Here is a 23,396-nt window from a genome sequence, read left to right on the forward strand (position 1 = left end):
GGGATTGTTGAATCATATGGTAATTCTATTTTTAGTTTTTTAAGGACCCTCCATACTGTTCTCCATAGTGGCTATACCAATTTACATTCCCACCAACAGTGTAGGAGGGTTCCCTTTTCTCCACACCCCCTCTAGCATTTATTATTTGTAGACTTCTTGATGATGGCCATTCTGACCTGTGTGAGGTGAAACTTCATTGTAGTTTTGATTTGCATTTCTCTAATAATTAACAATGTTGAGCATTTTTTCATGTACCTATTGACCATTTGTATATCCTCTTTGGAGAAATGTCTGTTTAGGTCTTCTGCCCATTTTTTTATTGGGTTGCTTGGGATTTTTTTTTTTTTTTATTAAGCTATATGAGCTGTTTGTACATTTTGGAAATTAAACCCTTGTTGCATCCTTTGCAAATATTTTCCCCCATTTTCTAGGCTGTGGGAGGAGGAAGTCTTTAGCTGGCCTGTCTGCTGATGGGTGGGGCTGTGTTCCCACCCAGTTAGTTGTTTGGCCTGAGGCGTCCCAGCACTGGAGCTTGCAGGCTACTGCGTGGGGCCAGGTCTTGGTGCCAAAATGTCAGTCTCTGGGAGAGCTCATGCAGATGAATTCCCCCCTCTCTATCCACCACCAGTCCCCAGGAGTCCCTCCAAGACCAGCAGATAGGTCTGTCCCAGGCTCCTATCAAATTGCTGCTTTTGCCCTGGGTCCCGGTGCACATGAGATTTTGTGTGCACCCTTTAAGAGTGAAGCCTCTATTTCCCCCAATCCTGGGGAGCTCCTGCAATCAAGCCCTGCTGGCCTTCAAAATCAGATGCTCTGGGGGGCTCTTCTTCCCCGTGCTGGACCCCCAGGGTGGGGGGCTCAGAACTCTCACTCCTGTGGGAGAACCTCTGTAATATAATTATTCTCCAGTTTGGGGTCATTCACCTTGGGGGGTATGGGATTTGATTACATTGGGAGTTCGCCTCTCCTACCAGTCTCTTTGTGGCCCCGTCTTTATGTCTTTAGCTATAGAGGATCTTTTCTGGTAGGTTTCAGTCTTTTTCAAGGATGGTTTTTCTGCAGATTGTTGTGATTGGTGTGCTCTTAAGAGGAGGTGATGTTAGGGTCCTTTTATTTCACCATCTTGGCCGCTTTCCTATGCTTCTTAATTTTTCAAAAGTGGTAATGCCCCTGATTTTGGAGAAGCTCCGTACATCAAAGACTACAAATCAATTTTCATGATTCTGGAAACGAAAGGTTTTTTTTATGAAAGGTTATTGCTAATTAAGAGTATTAGTTTAGCTCAGAGCTTCCTAATAGAAATACAACATAAGCCACATACCGCATTTAAAAATTTCCAGTATTCACATTAAAACAAGTAAAAAGAAACACATGAAATGTAATGATATATTTTTTACTTATTATATCCAATATAGCACTGTTTCAGCATGTAATAAATATTTTTAAAAATTGAGTTATTTTACGTTTTTTGGTCCACACTAAGGTCTTTGAAATCCAGTGTGTATATATACTTACAGAACATCTCAATTTGGACTAACCACGTTTCAAAGGCTCAACGGCCATTTGTGACTAGTGACTGTGCACATCTAGCCCATCTCTTAACATTTGAAAGGAAGTAGGTCTAGCAGAAATAAAAATATCACTTTGTTCTTTTTGTCATTAGGAATTATGACCTTTTGATTTAAGTTTTATTAATATACATGCCTAAAAGTTCCAAAATGACACAGTTAAAAACAATCTCCCTCTCAGTGCTATTCTCCAGCCTCTCCATTCCTTTTCCTGGAGGCAAAGTGTTATAGCCAGTCTGTTGTATATTCTCCCAGAGCTGATTTTATTTTTATTTTTGTAAAGGTACAGGTTGTGGCATTCTTATACATACTGTTCTGCAGCTTTCTTTACTTCATTTAATTACTTGGAAATACTTCATCTGAAAATATAGGTTGTTTCCAAACTTTGCTAGTGCAAAACACTGTGCATACATGGTTTAACAAATATGTGCATATTTGTTAGATGAGAGTTTAAAACTGAAGGATCAAAGGAAGTTTCTACGAAATTCTGTAGATATTGCTAAATCCTCCTGTATGGTACTCGTATTAGTTTTGACTCCTGAGAACTACGTGACAACATGTCTGTTTCCCCGTATGCTTGCCAACATAGTGTATTATTAAAGTTTTTGTTCGTTGCCAATTTGGAAAAAAAAACTATCTTGTTGCAGTCTTAATTTGCATTTCTTTTTATAAGTTCTGATGGACATTTTAAAAATATTTAAAAGCCACTTGCATTTCATTTTCTGTGAACTGTCCATGTCCTTTGCTTATTTTTTCTTGTTTGATAGTTGGTCTTGTCCCTGTCAATGTGTATGAGTCCTGTATATTAAGTATTATGTAACTTTTAACTTAGCTGTGGGTTTATTTTTACATGCACAAAGTTTATTGAACTTCCTCATCTTTTATGGCTTCTAGATTTTGTGTCACAAAGACCTTGTCCAGTCATTCGATTATTTTTTTTTGTTTTCTCAGGCTGTTTTTAATTTTTTTTAGGGTTTTGTTTTCCATATTCAGAATTTAAATCCATCTAGAATACATTTTGGTACAAGATGTAAGGGACCGATCCAACTGTATCATTTTTTCAGAAAACTATTCCATTGTTCTAATATATTTATTTGAAATGCCATCATTACCTCATACTATATTTCTATGTGTGTATGAATCTATTTCTGGACATTCTATTCTATTCCATTGGTCTTATAAACACTCTATTATCTATTTATGTGCAAGTACGAGCTGTTTTAAGTACAGTAGAGCTTTTGTTGCTTTCTAATATCTTTCCATTTGGCTCCTACACTGCCCGAGCCCCATTATGATTCTCTTTCAGATTATTCCTGGTTATCCAATTTGTTTATTTTTCCACATGAACTTTAGAGTCAGCTTCTTAATAACTCAACCCATTCTTTTAGTATTTTTATGAAAATACATTAAATGAATAGATTAATTTGACAGCTATACAAGTACATATTATATCTTTCTACTTGTTTTGTTTTTGTGTTTGGGTATCCCTCAGTATTGTTTTAACGTTTTATTCAGATAGGTCTTTCACATTTCTTTTTAAGTTTGTTCTTAGTATTATAAAAATATTTTTTCTATTACAGTTTTTTATTCCACCATAGCTTCTGACTGATTGTTGCTTTTAGGTACCAAGGCTGTTGATTTTTTTTTTTCTAGCTACTTTACTGTCGTCTGTAACAGATTTTCAGTTGATTCTCTTGGTTGGCCAGTATACAATCTTATTCTCTGCAAATGATAACTTTAGTGTTGCTTCCCAGTGTTTGTTTCTTCCTCTGTTTCATTTGTCTTGGTTAGTAAGCAATGGCTATTTTAATAGAGCTTTTTTATAGCCCAAAGGGAAAATAGTCTTGATTTTTTTTTCCTACTTATAGCCTTAAAATAAATTTAATGAGAAAAACTGTGGGAAAATAAAGCATGACTCTATAATGAATGGGGCAGCATTCACTTTATATAATGGATTATTTTTGCTTTTCTGGTGCCCATTTCTTCTTGCTTTCCCTATCATTTTGGACTTTGAAATCTCCATCAGGATTGATCTTGAAAAGTTTGAATGAATGACTGAATAAAGAAGTGATCACAAGATGAGCAAATTTATATCAATCTAGTGAAACTGATTGGATGCTCACTCTAAGCACAAAGATAAATAGAGTAGGATATTTTTAAGGAATTCACAGTCCAGTAAGAGAGAGTAAACAAAATGCAGTTGAATGTGATATGTTCAGCAGTAGACCATATACAAGATCAAAAAGCAGGATAAAACTGGGAGTGAGTAATTCTTTTGGAAAATCAAGGAAAAAATTCTAGGGGAGGTGATCTGAGACAGTTGTAACCAGACACAGGAGTCACAGGGCACAATAAGAGGACTAGGAAGGCAGTCTAGGCAGATAAAACAACAGCATGGAGGTCTGAAACAGCTTGCAATGTTTGGGTATTTATAAGCTGTTGTTATAGTTGGAGTATAATCTGTGGGAGCAAGTAGGAGGACAGAAAAATAGAAACCTGCATATGAAAAACCATTTATATTAGGCAGGAATTCTCAAAAGAAGTAGGCAGCCAGATCTTGTAGAGGAAAATATAGAATCACTTAGAAAAGGCATTTTATAAACTACACTTTCACCCCTACCCCCTCCCCTGGAATGTCAACACTGCAGAGACTGTGCCTTATCTTCCAGGTGTGTCTGGGTAAAGAGTTTGAGAACTACTAATGCAGGCAATATGGAGTCAATAAAGTGTGTTAAGAAGGGTATGACATCAGATTTGCCTTTTAGAACATTCCCTTTGATAACAGTTTGAAGGATCCTTGAAGGACTGGGAAGAGGACAGGCTGGGCTCAGGAGAAATCTATAAAAAGCTATTACAGTAGATAATGAAGCAAGATAATGTAGATCTGGCTACCTAGTGGCAGTGAAGATGATTCAACGAATACATAGGAAATGGAATTGATAGAACTTAGCAAATGATCGGATATGTAAGGTGCTAGAGAAGAAAGAAAGGAGGTCGTCTTTCTCTATTGTTTTTAGCATTTTGACAAAAAAAATTATTTGGGAAGGAAGTTGATGCTATTTACTAATACAGTATGAACTTCCCACATTAGCTGTTGATTTTGATCTTTGTTTACTGTGACCATAAATATTTCAGAGTTGCTGGTAAGACAAGAGTAATCATTTCCTGAGTAGCTCTTGGCTGTCACTCCGAGACATGAAAATGAGTATCGTGGTTTGCTATGTCTAGGAATTCCAGTATCATTAATGCCCCAGTTCTTCTCTAAGGTGCACTGTTAGTGTTAGATATATATTAATGTACTTTAATTTTTGTTTCCATACGCTTTAGAATTCATTCAGAGGGCAGCCTTGTGGATGGCCCCGAAGCAAGCCTGATGGAACAGGATAGAACGAACCATGTTGAGGGCAACAGACTGAGTCCATTCCTGATACCATCTTCTTCTCCCATTTGCCAGACAGAACCTCTGGCTATAAAGCTCCAGAATGGAAGCCCATTAACCAAGAGACCTTATCCAGAAGTAAATGGAGACACCAAGTGGCAGCCTTGCAAGAGTCATTATGGAATACCCCACATGAAAGGAAGTCAGAATAGCCGCGTGAGTCCAGACTTCATACAAGAAAGTAGAGGGTATTCCAGATGTTTGCAAAATGGAGGGATAAAGCGCACAGTTAGTGAACCTTCTCTCTCTGGGCTCCATCAGAACAAGAAACTGAAACAAGACCAAAAGGCCAATGGAGAAAGCAAGAACTTCGGGGAAAGCCAAGAAAGAAATCCAGGCAAAGGCAGCAGTCAACCCAATGTCTCCGATATGAGTGACAGGAGAGAATCTGTTAGCTCTGCAGCCCAAGGAAATGAAGTTAAAGATTTCACTGTTTTTTCATCACATAACTGCAGTGGATCTGAAAATCCAGAGCTTCAGATTCTGAACCAACAGGAGGGGAAAAATGCTAACTACCACGACAAGAACATTGTATTACTTCTTAAAAATAAGGCAGTGCTAATGCCTAATGGTGCTACAGTTTCTGCCTCTTCCATGGAAAACACACATGGTGAACTCCTGGAAAAGACGCTGTCTCAATATTATCCAGATTGTGTTTCCATTGCGGTGCAGAAAACCACATCTCACATACATGCCATTAACAGTCAGGCTACTAATGAGTTGTCCTGTGAGATCACTCACCCATCGCATACCTCAGGGCAGATCAATTTCCCACAGACCTCGAACTCTGAGCTGCCTCCAGAGCCAGCTGCAGTGGTGACTGAGGCCTGTGGTGCTGATAGTGCCAGTATACCAGCTGCAGTGCTAGGGGCCTGTCCCTTTCCGAAACCAGAGCAACGAAAGTCAGTTTTTGAGATATGCCCGTCTCCGGCAGAAAACAGTAACATCCAAGGAACCACAAAGCTAGTATCTGGTGAAGAATTCTGTTCAGGTTCCAGCAGCAATTTGCAGGCTCCTGGTGGCAGCTCTGAACGGTATTTAAAGCAAAATGAAATGAATGGTGCTTACTTCAAGCAAAGCTCAGTGTTCACTAAGGATTCCTTTTCTGCCACTACCACACCACCACCATCACAATTGCTTCTTTCTCCCCCTCCGCCTCTTCCGCAGGTTCCTCAGCTTCCTTCTGAAGGAAAAAGCACTCTGAATGATGGAGTTTTGGAAGAACACCATCACTACCCCAACCAAAGTAACACAACTCTTTTAAGGGAAGTGAAAATAGAGGGTCACCACGAGGCACCACCATCCCGGAGTCCAACTCCCTCTACACAAGTATCCAACCCCTCTCCGATGCTTCCAGAAAGGCCTCAGAATTATTGTGTTAACAAGAATGACATACGGACTCCAGGAACAATGACGTTTCCATTGTGTTCTGAGAAAACAAGACAACTATCAGAACATCTCAAACATAACCCACCAATTCTTGGTAGCAGTGGAGATGCACAGGACCACTGCCAGCAGTTGATGGGACACAAAGAGCAAGAGATCTTCAAGAGTCAAGACAAGGAACAGACACGAGACCCTGTGCTCCCAACACAGCCCTATCTGAAACCAGGATGGATTGAATTGAAGGCCCCTCACTGTCATCAAGCAGAATCCCATCTGAAATGTAATGAGGCAACCCTGCGGTCAATTCTTCAGTATCAGTCCAACCCCTCCCATCAAATGACCTCCAAACAATACACTGGAAATTCCAACGTGCCTGGGGGGCTCCCAGGGCAAGCTTACACCCAGAAAATAATGCAACCGGAGCAGAGACCACCAAGGTACCAAGCTGAGATGAATCAAGGGCAGTCTCAAGGTACAGTGGACCAGCATCTCCAGTTCCAAAAACCCTCACTCCAGGTGCACTTCTCCAAAACGGACCCTTCACCCGAAGCTCACAGACACTCAGTCTGTGCCCTGAGGTGTCATTTCCAACAAAGACCAGATCCCCAAACTGAGAAACTCATGCCCCCAACATTGAAACGGCACTTGAATCAACAGGCTTCCGAGACTGACCCATTCTCAAACTCACACCTTTCACAACATAAGCCTCATAAGCAGGCAGCACAAACACAACCATCCCAGACTTCACATCTCTCTCAAAACCAGCAACAGCAGCAAAAACTACAGATGACGAATAAGGAACAGATGCCCCAGACCTTTTCTCATCCGCAAGGCAACAGTGATCAGCAAAGAGAAGGATCATTCTTTAGCCAGATTAAAGGAGAAAAATGCTTTCGTGGTGAAGATCAACATTCAAAATCAAGTGAGTTCCAGACTCATAATCCCCAAGTGGGACTGGAGCAAGTACAGAATATGAATAGTATAAATTCCCCCTATGGTCAGGTCTTGAAGTCAAATGCAAGCAAAGTGCAGATTTCTTGTTCAAACAATATACACGTAGTTCCAGAAAATAAAGAACAGACTGTAAATTCTGAACTCTTTGCAGGAAACAAGATCCCAAACTCACATCACATGCAATATTTTCCAAATAATGTGACCCCAAAGCAAGATGTTCTTCACAGGTGCTTTCAAGAACTAGAACAGAAGCCTCAACAAGCTTCAGTTCTACAGGGATATAAAAATAGAAACCAAGATGTGTCTAGTCAACAAGCTGCACAGCTCGCTCAGCAAAGGTACCTGATGCAAAACCAAGCAAATGCGTTCCCTTTGCCCAATCAGGCAGGAAGTCACATTCAGACCCTGCCCCAGAAGGACATCCAAAAGCATGCTGCTCTAAGGTGGCACCTTTTGCAGAAGCAAGAACAGCAGCAAACACAACAGCTCCAAGCCGAGTCTTGCCATAGTCAGATGCAAAGGCCAATTAAAGTCGAACCGGGATCCAAGCCCCACGCCTGTATGCGCCTCATGTCAGCACAGCCAGAAAACAAAATGTGGAAAAAGATACCCAAGCAGGAGATTCCACCTCCGAGCTGTGATAACATGCAGCAGCGGAGCATCCTTGAGACCATGGAGCAGCATCTGAAGCAATTTCAGGTCAAATCATTATTTGACCATAAGGCTCTTACTCTAAAATCACAGAAGCAAGTAAAAGTTGAAATGTCAGGGCCAGTCACAGTTTTAACTAGACAAACCACTGCTGCAGAACTTGATAGCCACACCCCAGCTTTAGAGCAGCAAGCAATGCCTTCCTCAGAAAAGACACCAACCAAAAGAACAGCTGGTTCTGTTCTCAATAATTTTTTAGAGTCACCTTCCAAATTACTAGATACTCCTATAAAAAATTTATTGGATACACCTGTCAAGACTCAGTATGATTTCCCATCATGCAGATGTGTAGGTAAGTGCCAGAAATGTACTGAGACACATGGTGTTTATCCAGAATTAGCAAATTTATCTTCAGATATGGGATTTTTCTTTCTTTTTAAAAACTTTGAGTCTGGCAGCAATTTGTGAAGGCTCATAAAAACCTGAAGCTTACATTTCTTGTCTTTAAATTACAGATGCTTGTGCTGTGCAAGAGAGAACTTCACTTACATTCAGTTTTTCAAAAAAATTAAAAAATTGTGCATGCTCATTTGTCCCTCCCTTCAAACCGTTTAAAATATAAAGGTATCTGTTTTAGCCTAATCAATCTAGTTAACTCTTTGTATATCTCCTGGAGAGATAGCCAGGCAGTAAAAGCACCTTGTTAAAATGAGAAAATAACTGCCCTATGCAAACTAATGTAGGAGCTTTTAATATTTTTTAATTCAAGATTGAATGTATTAGTAGTTTTACAAGGTTAACTTTTATAATAGATAAGGGGACATTATCATCTTCTGTCTTGGTGACTTAGGGGAAATTTTAATGCCAAAGTCCTGAATATTCATAAAGTTGCCCTTTCTCCGTGTATGCATTTGAAACATTGTGTGATTTATATTTGATATTTTCTCTTTAAAAGTTTCATCTTTTTGATAGAAAATATGCTATTTCCCTTTCTTTTTTTTAAACAAGCATCTTTTTGTTAAAATTCAAGATGCATGATAGGTCTGTTGGAATAGGGAAACTTTTTGCTGATTGATGCAGTTTTATATATATGTATATAAAGATCTTAATTATAGCTACTCAGCTTGGATACAGTAGAAGACATTTGTAAAAACCAGCGTTCAACTAATGTGGCTAATGGTCCACCCACTTTATGTTATTCCTCTTAAAATGGTACACTCCACATTTTATAGAAGGATGGAGGGAAGATCCGTACTGCCCCTTTGTGTGGGGGTAATATTATTGCCTCACTGGCCTAATGTGCCACACATGTCATAGACAACACTGGGTAAGTTATACTCATCTTCACACCCTTCTCCTATCATACAAACCTTTTTTTCCCCACTTCTCATCTTTGATAGTGTACAAGAGCCTCTTCCTTTTATCTGACCCTCTCTTCAATATTTTCTCTCATCATAAGTTGTTCTAAAGTAAAGTAGTACATACAACATGGGTCTGGATTGAATGTTCTTATTTTCAAAACAGAGTAATCGAATATTGTGGGGAAACGAGAGGAGAAAAAGGTATCTTGACAATAAACTGAACAAAATCCTGGGGGTGAGATAGGACAGGAAATTTTATTTTTAATCTTTTAACATCCAAATAACAGGCAGGCTTCTAGTAAGCTGTAATTTTTTTTTCTTCAGTTTAAAAGATTGGACTGTAGTTGATATTACATATAATATATTCTAATTCCCTCACTGTCTATTTAGTTCCACTTACTTGATTTAAAATAATTCCTTATCCCATATCTGAAATGCAATTTAATATATTTTTATCCAACAGGCAGAATGGACATATACTTAATTATTTGGCACATTTTCTAATAGATTAGTCCATCAGTTTACTCATTTTAAAGAAAAAAAATGTTTAAAGTCACATTTAGGACCCTTAATGTACAGGTGGGGGATAAGCTTTGTGGATGTAGCCTTTATATTTAGTATAATTGAGGTCTAAAATAATAATCTTCTATTATCTCAACAGAGCAAATTATTGAAAAAGATGAAGGTCCTTTTTATACCCATCTAGGAGCAGGTCCTAATGTGGCAGCTATTAGAGAAATCATGGAAGAAAGGTAATTAACGCAAAGGCACAGGGCAGATTAACGTTTATCCTTTTGTATATGTCAGAATTTTTCCAGCTTTCACATACAAAGCAGTAAACAATTGTAAATTGAGTAATTATTAGTAGGCTTAGCTATTCCAGGGTTGCCAACACTACACACTGTGCTATTCACCAGAGAGTCACAATATTTGACAGGACTAATAGCCTGCAAGCTGGCATAGGCTGCCCACTTTGAGATGGATGCCAGAAAACCCAGGCATGAACAAGAACCAGCCAGCCGGCCTGCTAGGCACAAGGGTGCTGGCACAGGCTGCAAAGAGAGCGCCCACTCTGGTTTTCCCACTCGATGATAAAAAAGGAAAAGGGGGGAAAGGTGGTATAAGAAAGGACCCATTGAGTCGAATTCACCTAGAGTTATAAATGAGTAGTTATCTCCAAGGAAGTTGTCCATTAGTATGAGCAGAGGGCAAGAGTGATGTACTGAATAGAAATAGAGACAGATTCTATTTATAGCTGCATTTTTTTTTTTTTTACCTGTCAGTCATAGGTATGCAAGTACTTACCTGAATCTACACAGTTACTCCTGCATGTCATCTTGCAGACTTGAAGACTGTTATGAGCAAGATAATCAATGCAGAGAGAGACTTTCATATAGGTATCCACAGCTCTGAGCTGTTATTACGCTAGGGTGCCTTTTCTTTAAGAGGTAGGCATTTTTATCATTAAAATACATTAGGAGACATTCTGGGCAGCAAGGACATATTCCATATCATTGTTGCCCAAAATTCAAATTATTCATTTCTAAATGAGCACATAGAAATTCACTAAATAATTGTCTAGTAGCCTGGCAGAAATAGTGAATTTCCCTAAGTGCCCTCTTGTATTAGCAAGGAGTAAGTAGTGCTTTGGTTATAAGGGAAAATAAAATCTATTTCTAGAATTATCCTATATTTTCAAAATTGCTGGATACTGGTTATTTGCCAGCCTTTTAAAAAAAATGAGAGATTCTTAGAGAAACAGTCCTAACTAAAATGAGTCCCCAAGTTTTAAAATAACTAAATTTAGTAAAGGACAAATAGTACGTTATTTTAGAAGACTGAATTTAACAAACTTTAAAAAATTTTGTGTTTTGTGAAATTATGTATAAAAATAAGCTTTCCCATTATTTTTACCCATCATATAATTTCAAAATAGTTCATTACAATTTTCAGTATATTTTGATACTGAAGAAATACAAGGCTTAAAGTCTACTATCCAGTTTGCTTGGCTTAGTTCTGTTTTTTAAAAATAAACTATTCATTTCTCAGGATGTGGCCATAGAGTAAAATTATGCTCAAATGTTCAATATATTGGTTGCCTCTTAGATTCATTTGCTAATTTTATGTGTGTGTGTGTTTCTGTGGATTTCTTTAAGGTTTGGACAGAAGGGTAAAGCTATTAGGATTGAAAGAGTCATCTATACTGGTAAAGAAGGCAAAAGTTCTCAGGGATGTCCTATTGCCAAATGGGTAAGTGTGACTTGACAAGGCCTTTGGTCTTCAGTCTTGGGCATTTTGATTCATTCATCTAACCCTGGGAATTGGGTTATCAGATCAGAGAATCATTTATGCCAGTTGAAAGGAATATTGCTTATATTTATCACGTGTCATCTCTTAAGAAAAAGGCAGATTAGTATAAAATCAGGTACAAACTGTATTTAATTGAAAAAATTTAATAGTGAGGAGGAGATCTGTTCAAGTGCCTGCTAGAAGTGTAATTCTTCCCGGCATGTGAGGAAGAGGTCCTTCATCCTTTAAGTACCTGCAGTTAATCTTTGTCATTTTTGAAGACCTTGAACTTTAAAGGCTTGCTTGTCTTCCATCTAGCTCTGGCTTTAGTGCAGGGAGCATTGTCCCCACTGTACTGGGTCGAGTCTGCTACACCCCGAGTGCTTTTGCATCTCTCCCAGTTCTGACCCCAGGGTAAGCCCCGACGTTATAGATGGGCAGCAAAAGGCAAGTTGCAGGTGCTGGTATATGTCACCCTAATTGTGACCCAGACTTGAGAAAATATACAGACGTCAGTCAATGCTCTCATCTGCTGCAAGTGACCCTTGTTTTGTTTTGGTTGGGGTGGTGGGTGTTGGGGTGGAATGGTGACCCGAACAGGTGGTTCGCAGAAGCTGCAGCGAGGAGAAGCTACTGTGCTTGGTGCGAGAGCGAGCTGGCCACACCTGTGAGGCTGCGGTGATTGTGATTCTCATCCTGGTGTGGGAAGGAATCCCACTCTCTCTGGCTGACAAACTGTACTCCGAGCTCACCGAGACCCTAAGGAAATACGGCACGCTCACCAATCGTCGGTGTGCCCTGAATGAAGAGTAAGTGCATCCCAGGCCTCTCTTCTCTTTCCACTGCTAGGAAAGCTTAATTGTTGGTTTGAGGGCAGAGAGTTGAAACTACGTTTTCACATTTACAAAACAGGGATCAAAATGCCTGCTTCACAGCCATTCAGTAGGAACTTGCATTTGCTAATGCTAACATGGATACTTCGAAGCAATTTCATTTACTAATATTTTGTACCTTCGGACAGTGTAGCTATGAGTTAGAAGCAGCTTGCTGGAAATCTGAGTGTCTGTACCCACAAACTCAACCATACTATAAACCTGAAAATATTTATGTGTCCGCTTACTGCAAGTGACAACTGTTTAGTGTGCCTAGCCACCACACTAGTAAGTATTGACACCACTTCTGTGTAGCAGTATCTGAGACAGTTTGGTGAGAAACTTTAGGATTCCCAGGTCAAGGACTTTATATGTAACAAACATAAAAATACAAGGCTTACTTATAGAAGTTCTGTAGAAACAAACTGATTTTGACTTCATTGCAATCTAGTCCATTATTTCCATAATAATAATCAAAATCACTTCCACTTTTACTGCTACTAAATAATCAAGAAATTAGTGGCTATGGATGGGCATTATTTTCTAGAAATATGAAAATTTGGAATAGGAGAGCAAGGTATGCAGTTAAATATATTTAATGCATCCAAGTGCTGGTATGGTTTTGTTTGTGTTTTTTGTTTTTTAACCTTATCTACCTGCAGGAAGTTTGCATCTTCACTTGGAGAAAGCTTAATTTTTTATTTTCCTTCTGCTATGCTATTCTCGTATATCATTAAAAGAATACAGGAAAATTCACAGTGCAGCACTGAAATCCTATGTAGCTATTTTACTCACAGTCGGTACTAAAATAATTTTAATATTACACTTTTTTCTTAGTTTTTTTAAATTTTTTTGGCTGCGTCGGGTCTTAGTTGAGGCATGCGGGATCTTTCGTTGTGGCGCGGGCTTCCCTGTAGTTGTGGCGTGCAGGTCTTCTCTTCTCTAGTTGTGGTGCTTGGGCTCCAGGCCACGTGGGCTCTGTAGTTCGCGGCACGCAGGGCCTCCCGCTGAGGCACGCAAGCTCAGTAGTCACGGCGCGCGGGCTTCTCTAGTTGCAATGCGCGGGCTCAGTCACGCCGCGGCACGTGGGATCTTAGTTCCCTGAGCAGAGATCGAACCCGCATCCCCTACATGGGAAGGCGGATTCTTTACCACTGGACCACCGGGGAAGTCCCTGCACTTCTTCCTTTAGTCACCTTTCTTCTGCATCCACCAAACTACAAAAGAGTTTACTGAGCTTATGGAAATATTGTGCTGCTCACTGCAACAATCCATTGCTAACCAAATTTGTCCTTTTGCTGACTATTACTCTAACTGGTATGGTTTTACTGTATATTAACATAGGTTCTCCCTCTGGGTCATTGGGGGTGGGTAGGGAGGGTTGCAAATCAACTATAAACAATCTGTTTAGGAAAGTTACTTTTCACATATGAAAGTGTGGCTTAGCTTTCTATGATAGTTATGATCCCAAAATGTCATGGTGTGTACCTCAAGGCCATCAACCCACTTTTACAAATGATAGGTTGGACAGGTAGAAGTGGCTGATTCATAAGACATGACTCAAACTTGTGATTGACTGCTTTAGGTATAAAGTAATATTCCATTTACCCTAACATTCCTTGTTTCTCCTTGAAAAAAATGTATGTAGGTGTCTTTAATCAGAAAGAAAATGAAAGTTAAGGCATCTTGAGCTGATGTTGGTGATAGCAATTTTCTCAGGAATTCAGCGACACTGCCTTGTTTTTGTAGAGCAGACTTCCTCTTAGACTTGGTAGCTGGAACTTCTAAACCACCAAAGAACTTCTTGTGAAAATGACATTTGTTTTATTTAAATTTCTTGAAGTTTCTTGCAAACTATATTTCACATTCTTTGTAATTGATTTAATTTTTATTAATATTATACATCTTTGTTATTTTTCCCCTGAAGGCTTTTCTTTGATTCTTATAAATGCTATTGTCTGAAATAGAATTTCTTTCTATATGTCAGATTCTATGTTAAGAACTTTCCTAAATTATGTTATTTTGCATTTGAAAACCATGAATGATGATTGGGCCAGGGTCTAAGAAAAATTAATAGGGACAAGAACAAAACTATTAAAAGATGTGCTTCAAATATTGACATTTTAAAGGCCAATCTGTATACTTTTGCTTAACTTCGTCTATAATTTCAAGATAAAGATGAGTAGTTATTTAGATGACGTTCCAGCTTTGAGCTACCTATACTTAGAGCAAGTTTCCAGAAACAAAAAATATACTTGAGGTACATGATTCAAATAGACACTTAACCAATGGCAATAGAGACTTCACTCGGATATAGCTTTTGAAGTTTCTTCTACCCTATAAAATAAGTTTTATTTCTGGAAAAAGTTAAAATTATGATTTTTTTGTGAAGAATGGAGGGTAATCTCAAATTGGGGCTGCTGACTCATTTTAATATTGAAAGCTGTGGGACCCTCATCACTGGGTTCTTATAAATCCCAGTGCCCACATGCACCATAACCACCCACTGTGAGTCCAGAAAAGAACTCCGAGAGCATCTTCCAGTGGGAGAATCAAAACGGATTTTTACATTTCCTTTGAGCCCAGCCAGCTGTTTCTCCTTTAAAGATTTCCCTTTGAGATTTTTATTTTATGACTAAGCCTAACCAATAATTTTTTGGCAAGTAAGAGTTGTGGGAGTGTATCTGTCATTATAAGGAAGTCAAAGCCAGAAATGTCTCTGCCATGCTGGGTGATATTAAACTTTTAAAGAAACTTTATATTATAAAAATTTTCCAATATACATAAATGGAGGAGTGCAGTATATTTATCAACATTTTGCCTATACTATTTCATATATTCTGTGCCCCCCCCACTTCCTAACCCCATCCCCACCAGTGTTTTAAAGCAAAACGGAGGCCATATCATCTAAGCTATGTTCACTTCAGTGTGTATCACTAACAGATAAGGACTTTGTTGTTTTACAATGTTGTAAAACAATATTAGTTTCTACTGTACAGCAAAGTGAATCAGCTATATGTATACATATATCCCCTCTTTTTTGGATTTACTTCCCGTTTAGGTCACCACAGAGCACTGAGTAGAGTTCCTGTGCTGTACAGTAGGTTCTCATTAGTTATCTGTTTTATACATATTAGTGTATACAAGTCAATCCCAGTCTCCCAATTCATCCCACCCTTTCTTTCCCCTCCTTGGTGTCCATGTTTTTTTCCTCTATGTCAGTGTGTCTATTTCTGCCTTGCAAACAGGTTCATCTGTACCATTTTCCTAGATTCCACATATATGCATTAATACACGATATTTGTTTTTCTCTTTCTGACTTACTTCACTCTGTATGACAGTCTCTAGGTCCATCCATGTTGCTGCAAATGGCACAATTTTGTTCCTTCTTATGGCTAGTCCATTGTATATATGTACCACATCTTCTCCATCCATTTCTCTGTCGATGGGCGTTTGGGTTGCTTCCATGACCTGGCTATTGTAAATAGTGCTGCAATGAACATTGGGGTGCGTGTGTCTTTTTGAATCATGGTTTTCTCAGGGTATATGCCCAAGGACTTTCTTTTTTTTAATAAACAAAACCTAGTCACAGTGTCATTATCATTCATCTCAAAATTGAGTGATTCTTTAATATCATTTAACATTCAGACCATGTTCAAATTCCCTAATTGGATACTGTTTCCAATGTACACATATACATATTAGATATACATATATATAAAGTAAAAAAATATTGACGAAAAGAAAGTCCATATCTTACATTTGATTGAGGGTTTTGAGTAGGTCCCAGTTCATGCCTATTGTCTAGTATAGTTATTGATAGAACTTCCTTTTACGCTCAAAAGTGTCCCAGTTTGTAAGATACAGTATATGATTCACAAGGCTTTTACTTTATTATAGTTTCCCCTCTCTTTTTGATGAATTTATTTGTTAAAGAGACTGTATGATTTGCTTTGTAAAATTTCTCACATTCTGGATTTGGCTGTGCACACTTGCTTAACTTGTTCCTCTGTCACCAATATCTTCCGTACACTGGTAGTTAGAGTTAAATATGTATGTATGCGTGAATGTATATATTAGCAAAATGCTTCATAAGTGGTGATGAAATAATCTTAGTTCTTCATACCCATCAAGAGGGACATAATATCTGCTTTGTTCCATTTATAGTGATGTTATGAGCGTTCAGTTGAGGAGTTGTTAGCTTGATCCACCCATCGTAAAGTTTACCAGAAAACTTCTACCTAATGGTTTAGCACATCGATCGATGATTATTACCTGTTTCCATTAGTTTGCAAATTGATAATTTTCTTATTTTTTAAAGTATAAATTTGTTATGTACATTTAATTTATTTTGCTAGTTTTTCTATTCTTGCATAAGTTTAAATGGCTGATATAATTTTTAGTTTAAATTTTGTTTTTTAAAATATTTACTTATTTATTATTTTTGGCTGCATTGGGTCTTCGTTGCTGCGTGCAGGCTTTCTCTAGTTGAGGTGAGCAGGGGCCACTCTTCATTGCAGTACATGGGCTTCTTATTGCAGTGGCTTCTCTTGTTGCGGAGCACGGGCTCTAGGCACGCGGGCTTCAGTAGTTGTGACACTCCGGCTCAGTAGTTGTGGCGCACAGGCTTAGTTGCTCCACGGCATGTAGGATCTTCCTGGACCAGGGATCAAACCTGTGTCCCCTGCATTGGCAGGCAGATTCTTAACCACTGTGCCACCAGGGAAGTCCTTTTTTTTTTTTTTTTTTAACAGTTAGAAGTCCTAAGAGGTTGAGAGTGTTTTTAAAAATCTGTTGTATAGGTAAATATTTTGATTACAATTTCTCTGATTTGTTATTTAACCATTAGCCAAATTCTGAGCCATGTTAAAATTAGGCTGCAATGTAAAAATTCTAACAATATTTGAAAGGCCCCTATAAAAATGAAGGTGCCTTTTCAGAATCCACTTCATATAGGAAATCACCTTGAAGTCATTTTGTTATGTGTGAGTTTTTTCAATTTCTATATAATTCACACACCATAAAATTCACCCTTTTAAAGTATACAGTACAGTGCATTAGTATATTCACAAAGTTGTACAACATTTTCATTGCTTCTAAAAGGAAACCTCAAAGCCATTAGGCAATCACTTCCCATTCTCCTTCCCCCCTAAATGGCAACTACTAATCAACATTCTGTCTCTAAAGATTTGTCTTTTCTGGGCTTTTCATATTAATAGAATCATACAATATTTAATCTGTCTGGCCTCTTTCACTTAGCATAATTTTTTTAAATTTTATTGGAGTATAGTTGATTTCCAATGTTGTGTTAGTTTCAGGTGTACAGCATAGTGATTCAGTTATATGTATACATATATTCATTCTTTCTCAGGTTCTTTTCCCGTATAGGTTATTATAGGTTATTCATTCTTTTTCAGATTCTTTTCCCATATTGAGTAGAGTTTCCTGTGCTATACAGTAGATCCTTGTTGGTTATCCATTTTGTATATAGTAGTGTGTATATGTTCATCCCAAGCTCTTAATTTATCCCTCCCCCCAGCCACGTTTCTCCTTTGGTCTCCAAAAGTTTGTTTTCAAAATCTGGGAGTTTGTTTCTGTTTTGTAAATCATTTTTTAAATATTCCACATATGAGTGGTATCATACGATATTTATCTGACTTACTTCACTTAGCATGATAATCTCTAGGTCCACCCATGTTGCTGCAAATGGCATTATTTTGTTCTGTTTTATGGCTGAGTAATATTCCATTGTATATATGTACCACATCTTTATCCATTCCTCTGTCGATGGACATTTAGGTTGCTTCCGTGTCTTGGCTATTGTAAATTGTGCTGCAGTGAACACTGGGGTGCATGTATCTTTTCAAATTATGGTTTCCTCTGGATACATGCCAAGGAGTGGGATTGCTGGCTCATATGGTAGTTCTATTTTTAGTTTTTTAAGGAACTTCCATACTGTTCTCCATAGTGGCTATACCAATTTACATTCCCACCAACTGTATGAGGGTTCCCTTTTCTCCCCACCCTCTCCAGCATTTATTGTTTGTAGATTTTTTGATGATGGCCATTCTGACCTGTGTGAGGTGATACCTCATTGTAGTTTTGATTTGCATTTCTCTGATAATTAGTGATGTTGAGCATCTTTTCATGTGCTTTTTGGCCATCTGTATGTCTTCTGTGGAGAAATGTCTATTTAGATCTTCTGCCCATTTTCTGATTGCATTGTTTTTTTGACATAGAGCTTCATGAGTTGTTTGTATATTTTGAAGGTTAATTCCTTGTCATCGCTTTGTTTGCAAATATCAGTATTTTCTCCCATTCTGTGGGTTGTCTTTTTGTTTCATTTATGGCTTCCTTTACTGTGCAGAAGATTTTAAGTTTAATTAGGTCCCATTTGTTTATTTTTGTTTTTATTTTCATTACTCTAGGAGGTGAATCAAAAAAAGATGTTGCTGCAATTTATGTCAAAGAGTGTTCTGCCTCTGTTTTCCTCTAACAGTTTTATAGTGTCCAGCCTTACATTTAGGTCTTTGATCCATTTTGAGTTTATTTCTGTGTATGGTGTTAGAGAATGTTCTAATTTCCTTCTTTTACATGTAGCTTTCCAGTTTTCCCAGCACGACTTATTGAAGAGACTGTCTTTTCTCCATTGTATATTCTTGCCTCCTTTGTCATAGATTAATTGGCCATAGGTGCATGGGTTTATTTCTATTCCATTGATCTATATTTCTGTTTTTGTGCCAGTACCAAACTGTTTTGATGACTGTAGCTTTGTAATATAGTCCGAAGTCAGGGAGTCTGATTCCTCTAGCTTCATTTTTCTTTCTCAGGATTGCTTTGGCTATTTGGGGTCTTTTGTGTTTCCATACAAATTTTTAAATTTTTTATTCTAGTTCTGTGAAAAATGCCATTGGTAATTTGATAGAGATTTCATTGAATCTGTTTATTGCCTTGGGTAGTATAGTCATTTTCGCAATATTGATTCTTCCAATCCAAGAACATGGTATATCTCTCCATCTGTTTGTATCATCTTCGATTTCTTTCATCAGCATCTTATAGTTTTCAGAGTACAGGTCTTTTGCCTCCTTAGGTAAATTTATTCCTACATATTTTATTCCTAGGTTTTTATAATGTTTTAAAGTTTTGTCCATGTTATAACATTAATCAGTACTTTATTCCTTTTTATGGCTGAATAATATTCCATTGCATATATGTGTACCACATTTTCTTTGTTCATCAGTTCATGGACATTTTAGTTATTATGAATAATGCTGCTATGAATATCTCTGTACAGGTTTCTGTATAGATATATATTTTCAGTTCTCTTGGGTGTTTACCTAGCAGTGACAATTTTGGTCATATGGTAACTACATTTAACTTTTTGAGGAACTGCCAAACTGTTTTCCAAAACAGCTGCACCACTCTTCATGCCTACCAACAATATATGGAGATTCTGATGTTTCCACATTTTCACCAAAACTACTTATTGGCTGCCTTTATTTATTTATTTTATTTATTATACCCCTTCCAGTGGGTATAATGTGTATCTCATGGTTTTGATTTGCATTTCCCTAATGAGTAATGATGTTAGTCATTATTTCATTTGCTATTGGCTATTCATATATCTTTGTTGAAGAAATCCTTTCTTAAATCTTTGCTCCTTTTTAAATTAATTGTTTTTTGAGTTATAAGAGTTCTTTATATATTCTGGATACTAGAACTCATCAGATACATGGTTTGCAGATATTTTCTCATTCTGTAGGTTGTCTCTTCATTTGATGATATCCTTGAAGCACAAAAGTTTTAAATTTTGATGAAGTCAGTTTTTTTTTAATTAACTGCTTGTACTTTCAGTGTCATATTTAAGAAATCATTGCCTAATCCAGGGTATTAAAGATTTACCCCAATGTTTTCTTCCCAGAGTATTATAGTTTTAGCTCTTCCATTTAGGTCTTTGATCACTGTTATGATGTGAGATAAGAGTTCAACTTCATTTTTTTGCATGTGGCTATCCAGTTGTCTCAGCACCATTTGTTGAAGAGACTGTTTTTTCCATATTGAATGGTCTTCTCATTCTTGTTGAAAATTGACAAAGATGTATGTGTCATTTCAGGATTCTTCTATTCCATTAATTTACATATCTATCCTTATGCCAATACTACATGTTGTTGATTGCTGTAGTTGCTATAGTAAGTTTTGAAGTTGGGATGTATAAATCTTCCAACTGTTTTTCTTTTACAGGATCTTTACAGTATCCTACAGGATACTCTGGGTCCTTTTCATGTCCCTATGAATTTTAGGATGAACTTAATAATTTCCCCATCTGAGATTTTGACAGAGGTTCTGTTGAATCAGCAAATTAATTGGGAAGTGTTGACATCTTAACAATATTAAGTCTTCCTATTTATTAGCACAGGATGTCTTTACATTTATTTAGGTTTTTAATTTCTTTCAATGATGTTTTATAGTTTTCAGTGTACAAGTCCTACACGTCTTTTGTCAAATTTCCAAATATTTTATTCTTTTTGATGCTGTTTTAAGTAGAATTGTTTTGATTTTTTTTTGGATTGTTCATTGCCAGGATACACTTACACAATTGGGTTTTATATATTACTCTTATATCCTACAAGCTTATTTAAGTAGTTTATTAGTGCCAAATTTTTTTGGTGGATTCCTTAGGATTTATACATACAAAATCATGTCATCTACAAATAGAGATAGTTTAATTTCTTCATTTCCAATCTAGATGTCTACTTTTTTCTTTTTTTTTTTTTTTGATGCTTTTGCGTAATTTCCCTGGCTACAACCTACAGTAGGTATTGAACAGAATTAGCAACAGCAAGCAGCTATTGCTTGTCTCTGATTTCTTTCAGCTTTTCACCATTAGGTATGATGCTAAATGTAGGGTTTTTGTAAATGTTCTTTGTCAGGTTGAGGAAGATTTTTTTTTCTATTCTTAGGTTGAGTATTTTTATCATGAAAGGGTGTTGTACTTTTCTCAAATGCTTTTTCTGCATTTCACTTTGTTAATGTATTTCATATTGATTGATTTTTATACATTGGACCAACATTGCATTTCTGGGATAGATATTACTTGGCCATAATGTATATTTTTTGTATAGGTTGCTGGATTCCATTTGCTAGTATCTTATTGAGGATGTTTTCATCTATATTGATAAGGGATATTGGTCTATAGTTTTCTTGTGATGTCTTTGTTTTTGGTTTCAGGGTAATACTGGATTCATAGAATACATAGAATACATTGAATACATTGAAAAGGGTTCCCTCTTATATTATTTGGAAGAATTTGTAAAGGATTGGGGCTAATTTTTTAAATGTTCAGTGGAATTCACCAGCAAAATCATGTACTCCTGGGCTTATCCTCGTGGGAAGTTTTTTGATTACTAATTCAGTCTTTTTGTTATAGGTCTATTCAGATTTTCTATTTCTTCTTGAGTCAGTTTCAGTAGTTTGTGCTTTCTGGGAATTTGTCCATTTCATCTAAGTTATCTAACCTGTTGATAGATCATTTTTATAGTATTCCCTTATAATGCTTTTTATAAGGTCATTGGTAGTATCCTCTGTTTCATTTCTAATATTTTAGTGATTTGGGTCTTCTCTCTTTTTCTTGGTCAGTCTAGCTAGTTTTGTCTACCAAGACCTCAGGCAGCTGCAGTGTTCAACAATTGCCTCTGACTATTTTCAACAAATATCTCCAGTGGGGAAAAGGCTATATACAATAGGTGAACTCCAAGTCAGATCAAATGAAGAAAGCCTTGCCAGTGGTGTCTTCTAGAGAACTACCAAATAGGTAAAATAATGACATTTCTCTAGGAATGGGGCTTTGGAGGATATCCAGCCTAATTCTGCCCTCTCCAGTGGTTGCCAGCCTGCCGATTTTCACCATAAATGTGGGCTGTTGGTTTTCAAGGGTGTCGTGGAGTTCTGGGGACAGTGGAAATAGGGCAAGTTAAAACACTGTAAAGCTTAGCTTCTTACCAAAATTTCATTGCCTTTCTTGAAGAAATGCTTCCAGGACTGCTGCAAGTCTTTTGTTAATTTCCATATTTCTGAAGAGTTGATTCTGACCATATTTACCAGATTTCCTTTTGCTTTTGTGGAGGAGGGTATTTTCAGAGATCCTTATTCTGCCGTTTTTGCTGACATCTGTAAAATTGTAACTTCTAATTATAACATTCCTTCTGCATTTATTAGACGGAATTCTTTAAAGAACTTTTCATTATCAACTGTTTGGTTACCATTAAATATAATTTGTAAACAAATGACAGAATAATGCATGGTAAGTATCTTTAGTTGTGAAATTTCAAAATAGTGATTTGGTGCCTTTGTAACCATCCAAAAATGATCAGTTAGTTTGTTCTTTCTTTTTGGTATCATTATTAACTCATTTGAAAAAAAAAACCCTCATGGATTTTAACCTACATTCATTTCAATGAGAAATGATATTTAGAGATCACAGTATGTGTCCAGATGTGCCCATCGCTACAAAGATATTGTTACTTTAGGCATTTTCAGTGGACTGATATAGGAAGTAATTTTTTTTTGAAAGAGAAAATCTGAGCTTTTTAATTCATATCGTGAGTTCATACTATTTCTTGTTCATAGGATTTTACAGGGTATTTACTTATCTTTAGACTTATTTCATCTTACACTGAAATTCTTATTTTTGACATTAACAATGTTCTCTTCATGTCACAACATACATAAGTAATTTCAAAATAATATCATTACTACAAATAAGACTACTGCTGTCCAGTGAGGTCAGGAGAGCCATACATAAACAAACAATCCACTTCTTAACATGTATCCAAAGGAAATGAAATCATTATCTCAAAGGGATAGCTGCATTCCAATT

General features: G+C 37.2%; 1 protein-coding gene across 2 annotated transcripts in view; it reads left to right on the forward strand.

The window, feature by feature from the left end:
* The window catches only part of TET2 (tet methylcytosine dioxygenase 2), a 133,841-nt gene that overhangs the window by 88,535 nt on the left and 21,910 nt on the right, over window positions 1-23,396 (forward strand). For both annotated transcript variants that reach the window (XM_082653028.1, XM_082653029.1), the window contains exons 3-6: window positions 4,896-8,350; window positions 10,021-10,111; window positions 11,516-11,609; window positions 12,249-12,457. In XM_082653028.1, coding sequence (XP_082509154.1) covers window positions 4,942-8,350; window positions 10,021-10,111; window positions 11,516-11,609; window positions 12,249-12,457 — 3,803 coding nt within the window. In that variant the 5' untranslated portion in view covers window positions 4,896-4,941. The remainder of the gene's footprint in view (window positions 1-4,895; window positions 8,351-10,020; window positions 10,112-11,515; window positions 11,610-12,248; window positions 12,458-23,396) is intronic.

This window comes from Grampus griseus (genome assembly GCF_964374135.1).
Source record: "Grampus griseus genome assembly, chromosome: 4".
NCBI lineage: Eukaryota > Metazoa > Chordata > Mammalia > Artiodactyla > Delphinidae > Grampus > Grampus griseus.